The 20,481-nt window shown below is 34.5% G+C and overlaps 2 protein-coding genes and 1 non-coding gene across 4 annotated transcripts; 2 read left to right on the top strand and 1 right to left on the bottom strand.

Annotated features, from left to right (window-relative positions):
- The first annotated feature begins 575 nt into the window (after window positions 1-575).
- On the top strand, window positions 576-8,729 carry LOC114173494 (putative phospholipid-transporting ATPase 9). Its single transcript, XM_028057943.1, has 11 exons — window positions 576-1,903; window positions 2,517-3,847; window positions 4,711-4,821; window positions 4,917-5,193; window positions 5,277-5,365; window positions 5,452-5,560; window positions 5,706-5,918; window positions 6,047-6,172; window positions 6,274-6,372; window positions 7,099-7,290; window positions 7,667-8,729. The coding sequence occupies exons 1-11, from the start codon at window positions 1,487-1,489 to the stop codon at window positions 8,297-8,299; spliced, it is 3,597 nt and encodes a 1,198-aa protein (XP_027913744.1). The 5' UTR covers window positions 576-1,486; the 3' UTR covers window positions 8,300-8,729.
- Window positions 8,730-14,633: 5,904 nt separating this feature from the next.
- TRNAM-CAU lies at window positions 14,634-14,705 on the bottom strand. The gene has a single exon. It is a non-coding gene; the product is annotated as a tRNA-Met (tRNA).
- An 89-nt stretch (window positions 14,706-14,794) lies between these two features.
- Window positions 14,795-17,767, top strand: LOC114167639 (CRS2-associated factor 2, mitochondrial). 2 transcript variants are annotated; one of them, XR_003600286.1, is made up of 7 exons: window positions 14,795-15,311; window positions 16,184-16,311; window positions 16,396-16,621; window positions 16,735-16,862; window positions 16,965-17,066; window positions 17,213-17,385; window positions 17,471-17,767. XR_003600286.1 is itself a non-coding variant. In XM_028052757.1 (6 exons), the coding sequence occupies exons 1-6, from the start codon at window positions 14,837-14,839 to the stop codon at window positions 17,237-17,239; spliced, it is 1,086 nt and encodes a 361-aa protein (XP_027908558.1). In that variant the 5' UTR covers window positions 14,795-14,836; the 3' UTR covers window positions 17,240-17,767. The 2 variants fall into 2 exon arrangements, 1 of the variants encoding a protein (XP_027908558.1); XM_028052757.1 differs by having other exon boundaries at window positions 17,213-17,767.
- Window positions 17,768-20,481: the final 2,714 nt, after the last annotated feature.

The raw sequence follows: 20,481 nt of genomic DNA, 5'->3' as shown, positions 1-20,481 counted from the left end.
ATACATAATCAAATAATGTTAGTTTTTTTTATATATTAAATGACGTTCCAAACTGACATTTAAATTGAAATATATCAAACAATATAAATAATTCAAACGATAGCCTAAATGAGATAACATATTAAAAAAAGATTAACGCAGATGAATTATGATAACTATCTATTAATTTTTTAAAATTGAGGATAAAATTATAAAAATACAAATTCTAATTTCATATTAAGAACAAAATATATTTAATCTATTTTTATTAAACGGTTAAATCTAATATCTAATTAAGGTTTTGTAAAGTTACACCATTTAAACTTACTCTATCTAAAATACCATTCATTTAATAGATGCTTTATTTTCATTCACTTTTTTAAAAATAAATTTTTAAAAAACTTAAATAATCTTAATAGTTCACATCTTAACTCCTATTTAGCATATGCATGCAAGAACTTATTCTTCTTTCCAATTTTGGTCAAAGTCAAAACCCGTGTGTTTTCTTTTCTATTTTTTCCCTATTTACCACCCTGTTCTTCATAATTATCATTATTTCCAATTACACCTCATTGTTCTTAATATTATACAAAATTAGTTTTTACTTAGTTGTTTCTTCTTCTTCTTCAATGCATTAATTAGCTATGAAGCTTCCTCTGGAGGGAGAAAGAGGGAGAGAGACTTGTCTCTCACCATTGACAAGCTCCATAGCTTTCCCGCGAAATGGAGAAGAAACATAACAACAAAATTTTTTGTCTCTCTCCCTCTTTGTTCCTTTACATTTTACAACTTTTCTTTTTTAAATTGTAATTTATAATTTTCTTAGCTTCGTTAAACTTTGGATGCCTCTTTTTGCCATGGCACTGTGGAGAAGTGGCGCAAATTTGAATTCTTATGAATGGTAATGCGCGTCCACGGAGAGATGTGAGATCCAATCCGAGTCTTTATTCGACGCAGTTGTTGACATTTCACCGCCACCACCACAGTTATTCTTCTTGTGAATGTTTCACTCTTTGAGGAATTATCAAACATGGTGAATTTTCACTCGTTGCTGTTGGCTTCTTCGAACATTCTCTTCCCAAGTTGATTCCTTGACCGTTTTCTGGGCACCCTTTGACGTGTCTGTTTCTGGGTGTTCTCTGCTTTCTGCATATATATTATGTACTTGGTGCTTTTGCTCAACATTATACACGGATATCGAGCATCTCTGAACCTTTCTGTTATTTTGGTTACAGCTTTTGTAATCTTCTTTTTCCTTCTTCTTCTGTGATCACCCTTTCTTCTTCACTTTTGGTAGTTGGTTTGATTTGTTTTCTTCAGTTTCGTTGACCCTTAATTGGGTAGAGGGGTTTTGAGTTTGTGGTGAGGTTGTTACTTTTGGTAGTTGCTGTCTTTGGTGGTTGGTGTTTAGAGGTGGAGCAAGTAGTTCTTCTTTCTAAGGGTCTTCTTCTTCTTCTTCTTCTTATTCTTCTTCTTTGTTGTTGTTTTTGAGGATATTGGTGATTGAATGGTGGACTTGGGGAGGAGAAGAATGAGGGGTGAAAGGAGAAGGAAGTTGCGTTTTAGCAAAATCTATTCATTTGCATGCGGGAAACAATCTCTCAAGGAGGATCATTCGCAGATAGGAGGAATAGGGTATTCCAGGGTGGTGTTTTGCAATGAACCAGAGACCTTTGAGGCTGGGATAAGGAGTTACGCTGATAATTCTGTGAGCTCTACAAAGTATAACCTTGCTACTTTCTTGCCTAAGTCCCTTTTTGAGCAGTTTAGGAGGGTGGCTAATTTCTATTTTTTGGTAACTGGCATCTTGGCCTTCACAAAACTTGCTCCTTATACAGCTGTCAGTGCTATCCTTCCTCTGATTATTATCATTGGAGCAACTATGATCAAAGAAGGTATTGAAGATTGGCGAAGGAAACAGCAGGTACTAAATTCTGTCTTCTACTTTATCATCATAGTGATTTGTGAGCTTAGTTTATTGAAAATGAGGTTCTTGAGCTTATTCCGTTTTTTAATTTGATTGAGCAACTTAAAGTATCTGTAAACAAACACTATTCGGGGATAGCAAGGACCCCTGACTCGAAGAATATCAGTAATTTTTGAAAGAAAATTGTTGGTTCCTGAAAGAAGGAGGGATTGCTAGTTTATAAAAATATTCTGTTTCCTTTTATGGAATGACAGTTAGTTTATGGAAAATTCTGGCTATTTTGTTCAGATTCTTACTGTGTTATGTTTGGAAAGGATATAATTGTTAATGATATCTCCCTGATTAAATTTAATACTGGAGTTGAAACCTCATAATAAATTTATACAATTGCAGTGTGTTAAAATAATCAAAAAGTCTTAAAATAGTATCTAAAAGCTTTTTCATGCCAAAACGTTTCCTACATTTTAAGTCTTGTTGTCTGCTATCTGTTCAATTAAATACCTGTTTGAGATTAAAGTAATAGACCTCTAGTTATTTATATTAAGAAAAACTAAATTAGTAATTGTCCTGCATTGTTGGAGTTTATAACCTAGCTAGTCAAATCCTGTAGGATATGGAGGTGAACAATAGAAGAGTTAAAGTGCATACAGGGCAAGGAATTTTTGAATATACTGAGTGGAAGAATCTGAAGGTGGGGCATATAGTGAAGATAATGAAGGACGAATTCTTTCCTGCAGACCTCCTACTGCTTTCTTCCAGTTATGAGGATGCATTCTGCTATGTTGAGACCATGAACTTGGATGGGGAGACAAATTTGAAGTTAAAACAAGGGTTGGAAGTAACTTCTTCCTTACACGAGGACATTCAATTAGGTGATTTTAAAGCAACAATCAAATGTGAAGACCCAAATGCAAATTTATATTCATTTATTGGGAGCATGGAGTATGAAGAACAGCATTATCCTCTTTCTCCTCTGCAACTTCTTCTGAGGGACTCTAAACTTCGTAACACAGACTATATATTTGGAGCTGTCATCTTCACTGGTCATGACACAAAGGTGATTCAGAATTCCACTGATGCCCCTTCAAAGAGAACAAAGGTTGAGAAGAAGATGGATAGGGTTATCTACTTCATGTTTTGTATCGTGTTTCTAATGGCATTTGTTGGATCTATTTTCTTTGGCATTGCAACTAGAGATGACTTGGACAATGGAGTGATGAAAAGGTGGTACCTAAGACCAGATGACTCTACAATTTTCTTTGATCCTGAGAGAGCACCAGCTGCTGCTATATTTCATTGTTTCACAGCCTTAATGTTATATGGTTTCTTCATTCCCATCTCATTGTATGTTTCAATAGAAATTGTCAAAGTCCTTCAGAGCATCTTCATCAATCAAGATATCCATATGTACTATGAAGATGCAGACAAACCAGCCCATGCCCGTACTTCAAACTTGAATGAGGAACTTGGCCAAGTTGATACAATACTTTCTGATAAAACTGGAACTCTGACTTGCAACTCGATGGAGTTCATCAAATGTTCCATTGCTGGGGTAGCTTATGGCCGTGGTGTTACAGAGGTTGAGAAGGCAATGGATAGAAAGAATGGTTTTCCTTTGATTGACAATTCAAGGGACTCACCTGTCAGAAATGCTCCCATCAAAGGATTTAACTTTACCGATGAAAGGATAATGAATGGAAAATGGTTTAATGAGCCTAATGCAAATGTTATTAAGAAATTTTTTCTCTTATTGTCAATCTGCCATACAGCCCTACCTGAAGTTGATGAAGATACGGGAAATGTCTCATATGAAACTGAATCTCCAGATGAATCAGCGTTTGTGATTGCAGCAAGAGAAATTGGTTTTGAATTCTATAAAAGGACTCAGACTAGTTTATCAATCTATGAATCGGATCCAGTTTCTGGTGACAAAATTGAACGGTCAGTTATTATTAATTGCTTTGTTTCTTTAGTAGTTACAGCTCTTTAATGTTGCATTTTTCAGTGCTAGTGAACACAAGAAGATCAAAATTGAATTCTCACTTAAAAATGCAGATGCAATTATATATTATTAAGTCTTGTAATAGCAACAGCTAATTTCAATAAAAAGTATTTGGAAGCAGCATTTCTCACACCTGCTGCTAATCTTAGTCAATAAATTATAGTGTTATAGCTGCACAGGGATGTGGAGTGGAGTGGAGTCTTATGTTGATATTTTTAAACTCCTAGAATGACTGACCAAGTAGACAATGGTGCTTCCGGAATTGGTCAAGTTATGTGTTTTAGCTCAGTGTGAACCCCAAACATGTTTCAATAATTTTTTACAACATATAGATGGAGGAAAATAATTCCTTTAGTTAAAATTCAAAATGGGCTAGGTCTAAAATGACCCACAATAGCTAAGATTGAGGGTGAAGGATTTTCCAAGCCTAATAAGAAGTATTTTGCTATATTTCGAACTCTTGATAGTTTGTGGATGAAAAAAATGGTTAAAATTGTTTTCCTAGCCACCATATCTTAATAAAATTCATCAAATTTATTTATTCCATATCTTAACAGTTAAGTTGATAAAAAAATAGTTAAATTATTTTCCTTAGCCATCTTTCTGCTAAGCATATTTATTTATTTTGTAATGATGTTTGAAATCAGGGATTTCACAATATACATGATTACAAAGACTGTCTTAAATTTTCTAAAATAACTTTTAAAATGTAGTATTCTTAATGCAGGTATTCTTTATTGCCCTTTGGAGTCCAAGTAATGCAGAATGCATCAGATATACACTAACTAATTTCGTGTTTCAGGACATATAAGCTTCTCAATGTTTTAGAATTCAATAGCTCAAGGAAGCGAATGTCAGTGATTGTGAAAGATGAAGAAGGGAGAATTTTGTTACTATGTAAAGGTGCTGATAGGTTTGTGATAAACTAACCTGTGACCATGGTATATTGGAGTTCTTACTGTTGCATTTAAACCTATTGACCACCATTTTTCTTTTATTTTCATGCAGTGTCATGTTTGAGAGGCTTGCCAAGGATGGGAGGGAGTTTGAAGAGAAAACCTTGGAACATGTAAATGAGTATGCTGATGCAGGTCTAAGGACTTTGATTCTGGCATATCGTGAACTTGATGAAAACCAATATAAGGAGTTTAACAATAAATTTTCTCAAGCAAAAAATTCAGTTAGTGAAGATCGGGAAACACTGATTGAGGAAATATCAGATAAGATCGAAAGGAATCTAATCCTTCTTGGTGCCACTGCTGTAGAGGACAAGCTCCAAAATGGGGTGAGTTAGGAAAATAATTGATTACATACAAATATGACACATGGAACCGGACGTGAAATGATGCTTCTCATATTTTTTTATAGGTTCCTGATTGCATTGACAAGCTTGCCCAAGCTGGAATTAAGATCTGGGTTTTGACTGGGGATAAAATGGAGACTGCCATCAATATAGGGTATAATATAGTGATTATTCCCTTTTAACATTTGCTTCAGAATGAGAATTCTTCTCAAGATGTTTGACATCAATGCACAATTTCAGTTTTGCTTGTAGTTTACTTAGACAAGGAATGAAACAAATTATAATTCATTTGGAAACTCCAGAAATTCAAGCATTGGAGAAGGTTGGAGACAAGGTGTCTATCGTTAAGGTAATATAAATTTCAATCTCTAGTTTTTATTTGTGATAATGTAGTTTGCATTGAAAGGGAAGGGACTGCTTAGTGTGTAAGTGTCTTAATAAAACCCGAGTTAAAAGTTGAGGTTCTGATATTTTTATGGCGATTCATGTATTAGGCGTGTAGAGAAAATGTCCGCCATCAAATATCTGAAGCTGCTCAGCAGCTTACTGCCTCCAGAGGAACCTCTCAGCAAGCATTTGCTTTAATTATTGATGGAAAATCACTTACTTATGCTCTAGAGGATAATATGAAGAACATGTTTCTGGATCTTGCAATTCGTTGTGCATCTGTTATCTGCTGCCGTTCCTCACCAAAGCAGAAGGCACTGGTATGTTTCAATCTATTCTATTTCTTCATCTCTACTTGATATCATGTTCTCATTCTTGTTTTAATTCTGATAATGATTCGGGTTAGCATTCAAAAGTAATGTTTTATTTATTGGTTCCTCTCTTAAAGGTCACTAGACTGGTAAAATCTGGTACTGGTAAAACTACATTAGCTATTGGTGATGGAGCTAATGATGTTGGAATGCTTCAAGAAGCAGATATCGGGATTGGAATCAGTGGCGTTGAAGGAATGCAGGTACTCACCAAACTGATTAACTATTTGTGTTTTGTTCTTTTAATGGGTTTTTATTTTCTTACACTTTTTTTAAATCCTTCTGTTATTATTGTTCCTCTCAGGCGGTTATGTCTAGTGATATTGCAATTGCACAGTTCCGCTATTTGGAAAGGTTACTTCTTGTACATGGACATTGGTGTTACCGAAGAATCTCATCAATGGTATAGTCACTCTTATATCCACTTCTCAACATTCTATTGATCTTTGGGATTTTTGGGATCTTTGAAACAGCCTCTCTAAGTATAGTAGGTTCTTTTCAAAAATATATGGTGTTCCGTAACTGCCTGTATTTAATAAAACTGGTTCTTATAGAAGCCAATTTTGAATCGTCCATATTCCTATTCCTCTCTTTCAGCTAGATCTAAGGGTGTTCTTTTTTTAAATTATTCTAGAAGCCACTCATTCGTCGAACTATAAACATACTAACTTTTTTGAATTTAAATTAGATTACATGAGGTTTTGTTTAATGATCACTTATCTAAATTTAAGTTAAACTTAAAACTAGGTTAAAAATGGTTGGGACATTGGCCTTCTTGTGCAACTTATGTCTTTGTTGGTAACTTAATAATGCCAATTGGTTTCTAGATGAAATTTGACATGATATCAAGTCTTGTTTTGGTAATCACATATTCTCATACACTCATTTGTTCTTGCAAACATCTGTGCATGGGGCTGTTGGATAGTCCCAGATAGCCTACTTCATTTAATATCAATTGATTTTGTGAGATGAAATTTGACAAAAATAACCTAAATCTATGACTAGATTCTCTTAAGCAATTCTAAACCACTAAACAAGTTTTACGAGTTGCCAACTGACCCATAGGCCATGAAAGATAATCTGAAACCTTTGGTGCGTATATTAACTTGTTTCATTCTTCTTCTGACAGATATGCTACTTCTTCTACAAAAACATCACATTTGGGTTTACTCTATTCTTATATGAGGTGTATGCATCATTCTCTGGGCAACCCGCATACAATGACTGGTTTTTGTCAGTCTATAATGTCTTCTTTTCGTCTCTTCCTGTGATTGCTCTTGGTGTATTTGACCAGGATGTGTCTGCTCGGTACTGTCTGAGGGTAAGCTATTGTGTTGCTCTTCTCATGATTTTGAGATGAAACTTTTCCTTCTAAAATAGTGTGCTGAGTGATGGAAGAGTAGAGATAACCCGTAATTCAAAAAAAGATAACAAAGCTTTGCAATAAGTCATATGATTACATCGAAGTTAGACCTAATTCTACACGTTGACCTAATTGATTTTTAGTTTTTACCCTTTCCTAGTGGCTTCAGTTGCGTCATGATATTGATAAGGGTAGCAATAATGTTAAAACACAGAAGTCACCTTTGAATTATACAACGCAACCCCTTTTTTTGACTGTATCCAAAGTAAAACATAGTATGCACTGAGTTTCTTCTCTGATGCTCATTACTTGTTATTTGCATTTCACATGGCAGTTTCCTATATTATATCAAGAAGGCGTGCAAAATTTTCTCTTTAGCTGGCAGCGAATTTTCAGCTGGATGCTTAATGGCTTTGTTAGTGCCATAATAATTTTCTTTTTCTGCACAAAAGCAATGGAGATTCAAGCCTTTGATGAGAAGGGAAGAACTGCTGGCAGGGACATACTCGGAGCAACAATGTACACTTGTGTGGTTTGGGTTGTGAACTTGCAAATGGCTGTTACTATAAATTACTTCACCTTGATTCAACACATTTTCATCTGGGGTTCCATTGCTATCTGGTACCTTTTCCTACTGGCATATGGGGCAATGTCTCCCAGCATTTCTGGAAATGCTTACAAAGTCTTCATTGAAACTCTTGCTCCAGCACCCTCCTTCTGGATTGTGACATTGGTTGTGGTGATCTCAACACTTATCCCTTACTTCTCTTACTCAGCAATACAGATGAGGTTCTTTCCCATGTATCACGATATGGTACAATGGATAAGGCACGAGGGAAAGACAAATGATCCTGAATTCGTCGCTATGGTGCGGCAAAGATCACTGCGGCCAACAACTGTCGGTTCAACGGCTCGCTTGGTGGCTAAGGATAATGACTTCAGAGACAGTTCAACTAACCATAGATAGTACATGTTGACATATTTGTTTCAACAGTGGAATGATGCGTGGTTTGTGTTTACCACCTTTGTTGTGCATAGAGTTTAGGAATTGCTTACAGGCTCCTCTCAACCAGAAAGCAATGTTACTTACATCTACTTCCTTGGCAATGGCATGGTGCACATAACCAAACCATCATTTGGCTGTCAAATTTGGCAAATGAATAAAACGTATACCTCATTTTTTGACCATTTGAGCCTGTAAGTGTTAATTTATAGTTTGTTTTTGTATTATAGATTGTAGCAGTTACCGTGTATAGCTTGAATTCTTTGTAGAATTATATAGCATAGCTTCTTATTATAGAAATCAGTTCCTTCATTCATTTTCAGTAATTCTTCTGTTGCACCAGTCATCTTAGAAATGCCTTCATTACTACTTGATTTTCTTCATTTTTTGGAAATAATTGAGAAATGTATTGTGTGAAATGCTACTCACTTTTGTATCTCTAGTTTTTGGGAAGCCTCAAAATAGAAGTATGATCAGAATTATGGCCTGAAGTATTTGAATTTTTATTATCAGACAGATAAATTCCTTCCACTTGTTTTATCTCCAATCTCCTTTGCTTTTTTCTGACTTTAGTTCTTAGAAATCCATTGAAAACTTTCATGCTCCCACTTTTTTCGTTCAGTAACATTAGAACTCTTAATCTGCAAGATCATATTGGTTACGTGCTTGTTTGTTTTAAAATTTATTTTAACCGTCTTTAATAGAATTAATTTTGAATAATTATATATAATAAGATGCATATTCAAATTGATATTAATCACAACTCTATTATACAACTAAGATAAAAAACTACTAGGAAATTTACTTTTTTATCCATTTTTTTTAGGTAAACTTAAATGTTAGAATTAAGTATCTTAGGAGATTGCAAAAGGCTAAGTGATTGTGACACGCAATAAAGTTCATTAATTATGGTTTAGGTAGTGGTTTATTTAATACATGTAGTTGAAGGGCCATGTCTAAGAGCCTATAAATAGTTCATGCACTACTCAATGTAAAATACAACAAGTTATAATACTAAAGAGTGTTTTATCTGGAAAGACTTGTTTGTTAACAAATTGGCATCAATGCTTAAGAATGAGTGTTTGAGAGTTATAGAGTTTGAGCGAAACGACCAACCTCGCGAACAATACCCCCTGCCTATGTTGACAAAAGGTGTTAGCCATGACAAATGAAGTCTGCATATGAAGGCCCTCCTTGGTTCCCAAGAAGTATGAGAAGTAGTTGAAAATGGGCACCAAGAGCCAAGAGACATTGAAGAACATACGAGTGCCCAACTTGTTGCGTTGAGAACAACGCGAATGAAGGACAAAGCAACCATGTACGTGTTATACCGAGTTGTTGATGAGTCCGGCTTTAAGAAGATAAAAATACTAATAAAAGATAAAAATAACAAAATAAAGAAAATGATAATGTCAATTATCAATGAATGTGTTATTCTCTGATTGATCATGTGAATTGAGATATTGATCTAAGTATTCAAAACAGGGAATTAATTATGCCAGTTATACCGTTCAATAAAATTATCTTTTAATAATTACATTCAGAAAGAATAATGTTTGTGAATCAAACATTCAAATCAAATGAATGTTAGGAAATGGTTGATGAACAAATTGTTTGATTGAATGTGAAATATTATTGCTCTAACAATTCAAATTTAGAAGCATATTGCACAAAATTTCCTTAATAGAACAATTGTGAATGTTGAAGAAATAGCAAAACTGAAATCAAGTATGAGCTCATTCATAAAAGGAAAGAAGATATTTTGAAGAACATCAGCAGATTCACAATTGAAGTATTGGAGAATGATGTTGAAGATTCAAGCTGAAAAATCAAATTAAATAATTGATGAAGTCATTCCAAATCAAGAAAATTATGATAAAGAGTTGCAATTTGAATTCTCAACGGCTAGCAAATACAACAACTATATAAAGGATGTAAAGCTATACAAGAAGATTAACAAAGTCATTTACAATAGATCAAAATGTTGAGAAATTGTCATATCATTAGTGATTAGTGAATTAGGTTGAGAGCTTACATATTTTATGTCCTTCATTGAGTGAACTTGTAACTTGTGAGTTGAATTGATACTCTTGTTGTGAGAGTTTTTTTTATTATCATTTATCTCAGGGGAAGATTGAGAAGGATATGTGGAGATGTTAATACTCATGTACCTGGAGAGGTTGATACTTGGTGTAGCATAAAGAGGTTTGTACTTGTGTACATAGAGAGGTTGAAACTCGTGTAACTTGGAGAGGGTGATACTCGTTGCTAGTCAAAGGTGTTGTTTAGTGAAATTTCTTAAGTAGGTTGCTTAAGAGAATGGAAGTAGCCTCCACCAAGGTGAACCAATATAAATCTCTTGTGTGCATTTTCTCTATCCCTACCTTTTACTTTAAATAGTTATTTCTCTTGTATTTATATGTTTGTGCATGTATTTTTTGAACTTTTTTTAGGCTCTATTCATCCTCCTTTCTAAAGCCACATTACACCAACGTGATTTATATTGGTTCATATTATCACTTGATCCTAGATCCAATCTCAACTCTTCCTTCAAGAAAAAATGGTTCCATTATTAACAAAGAGTGTTTGTATAATACACTCAACAATTACAACAATTTCCTAGAGGATATTAGCCTCAATCTTAATATCAAAGAGGATCTATACCCTATCCACTCTTGACTTTTTTCAAAAGGATCTTGGTCTCTATCCACTCTTTGATTATCCACGAAGATCTATAGCCATATCAACTTTATCATAGCACTCACAAAACAAAAAACAATATAAAAAACAATCTAGAAAATATAAATGAAAAGATATTACCACAGCATAAGCACTTTGGAAACATTTGATCACAACGCAAAATAACACTTTAGCTTTCAAATCTTTATACCACTTTGAAAAGGAGTATTGATTTTTGGAAACGCCTGTATATTACTTCTTAGATTGCTTGTAAAAGTTGTTAAAAGGAAATAATTGTTTCCTTTTTATAGAGATCATAAAACCCGGTTGGTCATAATAATATTGGGACAAGCCTAACATACGCACCCCAATACCACTTCTCATGATGGACGAATGGCCCAAAGGAAGAAAGGAGCAGAAACGTGGACACCAACGACAAAAAACTGAATGTATGTAAGGCCTCGAGGGAATAGGCTAACCACCTAGGAAAGATGGAGGAGATTGAAGGAGTGAGGGGATAAAGGGATGGAGTACTAAAGAGAAAGAGGAGAGTGAAAAATTTAGGGAGAAAGGAAGACAAACACAATTATTCAAAAAACATTTTTATTTGTTTTGGGTCTGTTAATAATCGGCAGGAATAACCCATTCCTCAAGTTAAAAAGTAACACAAATAATCGATTATATTATATGGTAATATATTATTCTAACTGATTTTCATAATAGATTGCAACGTCTCTTAAAAAAATCAATTAATAACTAATTAGGCATACTCCTCGTTAAATGCTTAAACCTAATATAATTAATTAGTAAGATATTATATTACTGCAACAGAAAAAGCTTTAAAACATGTATTCACAAATAATTGGTTATACTAACACATATTATATCGTTCTTGCAACCTCTGGAGATCAATATAACAAATTACATAATTGGTAAAGAAACCACTAATTTTAGTTTTTCATAAAATCTAAATTTTCAAAAAATGTTTTACTCCTTTTAAATCCATTTTAAATGTTGTGTGCTATGATCCAAAGTTCCAATTAGTACCTTGTTTGATACATGAACACAAATAAAGAAAGCTTATTCTAGAGTTGAATCTTCATCAATAGCTTCAAATATCATCCTCCTTCAAAGTTGGAGGTTCATGCTTGAATATCAGAATAAGTTAGTAAAAATTTATACATACTACTGATTCAAATTTGTGACGATGAGAAGGAGGACGATGATAGGATTGTGATAAATATATGAGATATTGAACTTCGTTTGTGGAATGGTTATTTGTGTTGTTTTACTGAGTTGAATTGCATAATTTGAGTAAATGGATCTATGATGTATATGTATTGTCAATTGGACTATTTGAGCATGTTTTGCATTAAACTAGATTTTTTTTATTATAAGAAAAGAATACAATGGCTCAGATAAACCCAATAGGATGATATATATCAATTTCTAAATTATGTAGTCCCACTAGGCAAGACTTGACTATCGTTTGGTGCGAGAGGAAATTTTCATTCCGAAGAGCTCTTAACTTTCTTTTCGTTGGGCGGGTCATTCCCTAGCAGGGCGAACAAAGTGAAATTGGTTCTCAGGGGCTAAGTCGCTGGGCAAGAAGAAAGAATCCCTAAGCAAAAATGTTTTATTTGAAATTCAGCGAGTAGTTCGTTACTAGGCAAGCGAAAGTCTTGTTAAGAAAATTTGTTTGAATTTACTCTTAGTACTCGCTCGTTAAGCGATCCAAGGTCTCATTGGGCGTAAATATTGGTTTCATAAATAGAGAGCTTTGTTTTTGGCTTTTCTCTAAGCAAGCCATGTTATCGTTAAGCGACCTTATCTTCCAAGGTGGCTTGTTGGGGGAGAAAATGAGGGCGATGAACGAAATTGAATGTTTTACATGTATAATTCAACAAAGCTAAATTGTTTTAGGTCTTATGTACATTTAACTTATTGTTTAAGATGAGCTATGTGATTGTTGGGTGACTTTCAGGGAAGGATTACTATATTAAGACGAGGTTAGGTGGTGCGTTGAAAAGTGATTCTATTTTGAGACTATCCTGACTCACATAGAAAGATATTTAGTGATGAAAGTCGATGAAGGTTCCTACAATCTAAAGCTTTAGTATGAAAAAGGATCGAACCTCATAAATATAAAGGTATTTACCCTAGTCATGCCCAAGGTAGACTCTAGTCCTCATGTAAATTTGTAGCTATAGCTCCTGAGAAACGAGAGTGACTCATAATAGGTGCAAGGTCTCTAAGTCTATTCAATACATGAGTCATCCGCAAGTAGAGTCAAATGTCTATGATGTGAGTGAGTCATGAAGGTTGGGCCAATAAAACTGTGTTTTGTGATAAACATTTGATTCTTGATGAAAATTATTGAATTGTGATGATATTATGTGTAGTATGTTTTAATTTTCACTAGCTTACCCTTTATTTCTATGGTGTTGTGATAATCACTTGTAATAATCGTATTTTACAGAATTCTTCTCGACATGTAATGTTTCCTTTTGAAAAGAAAAAGTATCCTTCAATGGAGGACTATAAATACGTTATAAATATGGATATATTACCTTTTTGTTAGCTATTATTAAATATATAATGATTGGACCAATAGTATCTATATGTTAATTAGGATGTATTAAAAATTAGGTATTGTAATAAAAATTTTAATTATCTTTTCAAGTACAATATGAAAAAATAAATTTTACTTTTCATATTTTATCAAAATTATATCACCAATTAAGATATATTATTAATAAAAGTAAAATAATATAAAAAGTAAATTTTATTAATAATATAACAAATATAATTTAAATCATTTGTTAAAACCAGTGTTACATTGAGATGCATGTTATATCAAGAACAAATTAAGAAATATATCCAAAACATGCATCGGCATCCCAAATTCCCACAACTTGTGTCTGAGTTACATCTCCAAGCTCACTATGTTCTCCAACATTTTCATTCTTATTGGAAATGATTTTTTCCCAATTTATTTACTCATAACACTTCCATCTACTCCTTATTCTATTTTCTTTCCTAAAAATATAAAGGGTATATTTAGGTTTTAAAGGAAAAAAAACAAGGAAGGTGTCTCCTTTTCTTTTTTCTTATTAAAAAGATAACTGTCATGAACTCGGTTACTTAAGTTTTGAAATACTTTCTTTTAATATAAGTTTATTAGTTTTGTATAAAATTTATATTTTTCTTTGGTCAATGTATATGTATAAATGTTTTTTTTTTGTATTATTTATGTTTTTATTTATTAAGCTATATATTGGGATTAGTTAGGTCGAAAAAAGTTAGAGACCTAAATTAACATGTTCCAAATTCGGCCTAACATGTTTAGTCCACGAATTAAATGCATTTAGACCGCATCCACAATTCAACTTATGCATTGTTTATCTTTAAAATATAAAAATAAACAAAATCTATTTTATTAAAATATATACATATATTGAATATTACATATAAAATCACTTCTCTAAAAATTAAAATTAATTTTATTTATCTGTAACATACAATTTAGAAAACAAATATTCTATTCATTTTCATTTAAAATATAGGTCAAGCATTTTTGAAATTAGTTTAAAAAGTAATGAAAAAAACAACAACATTATATCAGAGCCTGGTTTCGATCCAGGGACCTGTGGGTTATGGGCCCACCACGCTTCCGCTGCGCCACTCTGATTTTATATATCAATTTCGTTTTATTTACATTATATAATATTTATTTTTCTTAACACTTTGGTGCTCAGAGTAGTGTGATATTTGAACGTTGTTCGTTCTGTGATTAAATGACACCTTCTGCAACCTCGCGGCATGCGGAACGGCATCGTCTCGTTCTCCATCTGTCGTTTACCGCTCCATGAGCGTCGTTTCCTCAGCCATTTCCTTTCCGATGACCTATACGACCCGCCGTTCTCCCCTTCTCCGAAACCCCTCAAAGCAAACAAGAAAAAGAAGCATTCCGTAAACGGAGCTCCGAAACAAAACGGAGCCCCAAAGTTTCCCTTAAAATCGAACCTCCCATTCGACTTCAGATACTCCTATTCGGAGACCCAACCTTCCGTTGGGCCCATCAGTTTTCGCGAATCACCCAAGTTCTCCCCATTTGGGCCTGGGCGGCTCGACCGGACATGGACCGGCGTTTCTGCTCCGGTTCAGAGTGAACCGGACTGGAAGAGGGTGGAGGAGGAGCGAAACCGGGTTCTCGGAGCGCCGCTCAGTGAGGATGAGGTGGCCGAGCTCGTCGAACGCTACCGTCACAGTGACTGTGTCAGGCAAATCAATTTAGGTGTGTCTTAATTCTCTCAACTATTTATATTTTTCACGAGAAAAAAACAAAAATAAAAGACTTTCGAAAGCAATTATATGTTTCAGCTTTTATTTTGTTATCAATTTCTTATGGTTGTTCCCGTTCTTTATACTTCTGGGTTAACACTCTGCTGGAGATGCTTGTGTAAAATCTCTAAAATGAGTTTCCTTTTAATTCTGGCAATTAATTAGAAGTTTATTCTTTTAAATAATTATTACAAAAGGGTCAATTTTATTATACATAAAATGGTTTGAAAAATCTGAAGAGTAGTCACACACCTAGTGACATTTTATGCTATGAAGGAACGAAATTGTGTTTAGTTTCTTGAAGCAAAGTGGGGACACTTAACATGTACTTAAGGTTTATAAGATTATTTTGTCGTCTTAAATTTTAATGTTTAAGAATCAATTTGTCGTCAATTTTTTATTTGGTGCAAGTTGTGATGTAAACGCATATGCAAATCTGTAATAAATAACAAAGCTGTGGACATAAAATTCAGATATAAACTTAATATTCGAACTCTGGTAGTTTTTAATAGGTATGCCAGATTTGTGGTTGCACAAGCGTTAATGGCGTTGGTAGTCAGGGTTATTGGGTTTGAGTGACAATGGAGGAGTGTAGATGAAAGAATTGGAAGAAGTTGACGGACGGAAGGATGAACTTCTCTACAATCACAAACTTTTGAAGTTCTTTGTTTCAACTTCAACTTTAAACAGTTCTTAAGCATAAAAGGGTAGATCAAGCACTACCTGAGTTATAACTCTTGACTGTTCTATCTAAAGAACATTTAGAGAAGATAATTTATTTATATAAATTGATGTAATTGGCTAATGATGTTTGTGTTTTTCTAGGAAAGGATGGAGTCACTCACAACATGTTGGACGACATCCATAACCACTGGAAGAAGGCCGAAGCTGTGAGGATTAAGTGCTTGGGTGTGCCAACTCTTGACATGGACAATGTTTGCTTCCACCTTGAGGTCAACATTATTGTTCTGCACTCTTAGAGGATTGATCATTCTTATTTAGACTCTCTAAATGCGTTTGAGTTGCTGTGTCCGCAGGACAAGTCTTATGGTAAAGTTATCTACCGCAACATTAATATACTGCTTCTGTACAGAGGACGGAATTATGATCCCAAGAACCGTCCAGTTATTCCTCTCATGCTGTGGAAGCCTTACGCACCAATATATCCTAGGCTTGTGAAGAATGTAATAGAAGGTTTGACATATGAAGAAACAAAAGAAGTTAGAAACAACGGATTGAATTCAGATCCTCTCATTAAACTCAGTAAGTGAATTATTGGGTAGCAGGTTCTCACCAAAGGTTGCTTTTTGGTCTTAATCAGGCTTTAAGTAGTATTGGATTGGTATATATGCTAAATGTGTGATTTCAATATTCAGCCAGAAATGGTGTGTATGTGAATGTGGTGGAGAGGGTGAGGGAGGCTTTTAAGACTCAGGAGGTTGTGAGACTTGACTGTACCCATGTGGGAACTAGTGACTGCAAAAAGATTGGAGTAAAGCTAAGGGTATGTCTAATATGATAAAAAAATTCAGTGTTTCCTTTTTCCTGTCTTTGTGTTGAGGATAAAAAGTGCATGTGGTGTTGAATAGGGTTCTTGTTACTGCAGGATTTGGTGCCATGTGTCCCTATCTTGTTTAAGGATGAGCAGATAATCCTCTGGAGAGGAAATTTCAATGAAGATCAGTCTTCAGATTCACAATATCAGCAGGTATTACAAAGTTGATCATCATTGTTATTTGAAATTACAGTATGAACCCCTTTATATGACTAAAGGACTTGATTTAGAATGAGTTTGTTCGTAACATTTGTAGTATTCATCAAATAATCATTGAATGATCAAGTCCGTATCTGCAGGGTGAAAATGCATTGATTCACAACTGAAACCCCCAAATCCGATGGAAATGTAATGTAAGAAATTATTTCTGCAAAGTAGAAGGTATAACTGTTAGCTTCTGAGTAAATGTGGATAACAGACGGGATATGGAACCAAACATGGCATTGGGAGGTACCCACACTCTGTCACGAAGGTTGTCTGATTTTTGTAGTTGACAGTCTTTATGTTAGAGTTGCTCATTCAATCTGTTATAGCTACTTTGTGGTTACAATACGCAGTGTTGTTAGCATCCTCATGCATCCTTGCAAACGGCGTTAAATCCTGGACGAGGAATGCTGTATGTTCCGAAAAATGTTTATGATGCCGAGTATGAAACAACCTACTTGGCTTTTGACTGTTTCTGTACAATCCAGAGTGCAAAATACATGTACATGTACTGCTACGCCAACATTCTGGTATTATTTGTAAGCATCAACTATGTGCAGTGAGGAATCTGCGAAATGTTTTTAATAGGAAATAATCTATAACAGTTTTATAGAAGTAAGATGATTTTATACGATTATAATTTTCTAGCATAACACTTCCTCATGTAGCGTTGTGTTGAAGAAAAATAATCTTAGTGTAGCTAAAGCTAGGACTACAAAAGACAATTTAAATTTCCATGTATGAAGGCATGATATTTATCTCTTATTCTAATAAAGAATATTCTCAAATTTGATAGTGACAACTAGAACTCAATATTATCCTTAACCATTATGGACTTTGTTATTTTTCTAGTTCAGATATTTCAATTGTCAACTATTGCTTCCTACACCGTATGTATTTTTGTTGTACCATAGTCATTAAAATACTCGTTATATCATTGTGAATACATTGTTTTTCATTTTTTTTTTAATTTAAGTTCTGGATTGTATAATTGGTAGATTTTTCAGATTACACAATTCAAAAAAATTATTTTATTTTAGATTGTATAATATGAAATATAAAAGGAGTGCGAGACTATATTTTTATTTCTTATTAGCTTTGCATGTTTTCTTCAATACCTTATTGAATTGATAGATACATTCATTTTGGAAAAAACACATCACAACTTTACTCACATAGTAAGTAGTAATAGAATTAAAATGTACAACAACGTAAATCAAATAGGTGTAACCCCATCAATTCATATGGCTCTCAACTTTTTTGGAAGAAAAGTAACAAAATACAGAAACTTGTATTTTTTTTTTTTTATAAGTGTCTCAAGAAAATGATCTCTTTATCAAAAGGAAGACAAAAAGATATCCAATAAGAGAAGAATAAAATTACTAAGCAAAAACAAATAAAAAAAGGAAAAATGAAAAAACATACTTCTAATTATACTACTTTTACCCAAGACAAGAGAAGAAAAAGAGAAAAGAGGTTCTTTCTTTAAGCTCTTGTTATCGACGGAGAAAACGAGCAAAGAGAACCAAAAGGTGAGTTTTAATTATGGGTGAGAGATGGCTCTAAACGAGCAATGAGTAACTGAAAATAAAATAGACCAAAATTTTCAAAAAAAGACCATGTGGTCGGTGCACAAGGAGAGAGAATAGAACAAAATCTTCTAAAGTTATATTTCATCAAATCAAGAATAATATTTTGACCGACATTAACAATAAAGATGTTACGGAATTGATTATTTTTCTTTTTCTTATAACACTCTCTTGACCCAATAAAGTCCGACAAAATTTCTAACTTATTCTACATACTTTTGTGACTTACATAATTTGTAAATTAATTATCAGAAATTCCAAAATATCCTACATTTTTAATTTTCATTTTCTTATATGATTAAGCCTTATTATTATTGGATTATACTTTATATTTAGCTTAATTAATATTGGATTATATTTCATTAAAAAGAGAGAAATAAAGAAATTAGAGACTGTAACACAATGTTTATCTATTGGATATATTCTTTTAAAGCCAGTGATGTGTTTGACATCGCTCGCTACAATAACAGCTAATTGTAAGGTCCAGTTTCATTTTCTGCCCTAATGTTTAAGGGTTGGCCTTAATTTGTTGGGCCTAAAGGCTGGTCCATAGGGTGCTAAGGCCCTAAAGCTGCTAAGGTTCCCCTTTCAGCCTCACTTTTGCAATCTGAACCTAAACACTGCCTCCCTTTCCGTTTCAGAGCTCTGCTAGGGTTAGCCGTCAACCCTCTCCAAGTGAACTCCAACCAGACCTCCACTTCACGTAAGTCTGTTCCAACTCATACCTTATTTCCATTTAGTTCCTTCTTTGTGGTTCCAACTAGGGTCAGTTACGGTGAGCTCGTTTTGAACTGGTTTCACTGTTTCCAGCTCACTAATCCACTCTAGGAGCTGTTGCGTTCCCTGTTCGTACCCAAGGACCCAATTGCTAGCTTGTTTTCCAGGTAAGGGAAGCTAGAACCCTCTTGTTTGGTGCAATGGTTGTTGCCTTGGTTGTATTTTGTGATTTTCGTGCTTATATGTTGCTATGAGTGTATGGTATGGTTGGTATTATTGCTTGGGTATGGAAATGTGTTTGTGGCATATAGGAACAGTGGCGAGGTCTGATACGCTCATCCAAGCGAGCCTGTCTCGCCTAGGCAAGACTTGCAAGAACAGGCCAGGGCTACACTCGAGCTCTCGCTCAGGCGAAAGCTCTTGTTTTGAGCGAGGCACCATCTCGCTCAAGCGAGAGACGCTCGCCTAAGGGAGCATGCGTGAGAGCCTTGGCACGTTGCTTCTGTTTTAGCCCAAGCGAGGAACCTCACTTTTAGGCGAGGGGTTGTCTCGCTCAGGCGAGAAGGGCTCGCCTAAGCGAGCCATGCGAGAGCCTTCCAGCATCCCTGTCGCGATCTCGCCTAAGCGAGAGTTCACCGCCTAAGCGAGGGCACTCCTCTCGCCTAAGCGAGGGCTCTTGGCTTGAGCGAGATTCACTGCAAGTCACACTGTTTTTCTTAGTTTGGCTAAATTAAATGTTTGGTTTATGTTGTACTCTATATAATGTATGAGGCTTGTGAAATGAGATGCATGAGATGAGGTGTGGCTACAAACTTGATTGTTGTGATTGTATGATCTTGGCATGAGAAATAAATGAGATGGTTGGTATTAAAGTGGCATGGTATTGGCATGAGATGGAATTCACAACTATGGTTTGAGAATTATGGATGAGTATGGATTTGTCGGGCATATGAAAGAGGAGAAACTATAAAGAGCTGGTATAATATGAAAATGTACATGCATGTTAATTCCGTTTGATTTATTGAGCATGATTGGTCCGTGTCAGTGCATAATTCCTT

Source organism: Vigna unguiculata, chromosome 2 (genome assembly GCF_004118075.2).
Source record: "Vigna unguiculata cultivar IT97K-499-35 chromosome 2, ASM411807v1, whole genome shotgun sequence".
Lineage (NCBI taxonomy): Eukaryota > Viridiplantae > Streptophyta > Magnoliopsida > Fabales > Fabaceae > Vigna > Vigna unguiculata.
The sequence above is the reverse complement of the archived record's forward strand: the minus strand, read 5'-3'. Positions and strand labels throughout refer to the sequence as shown.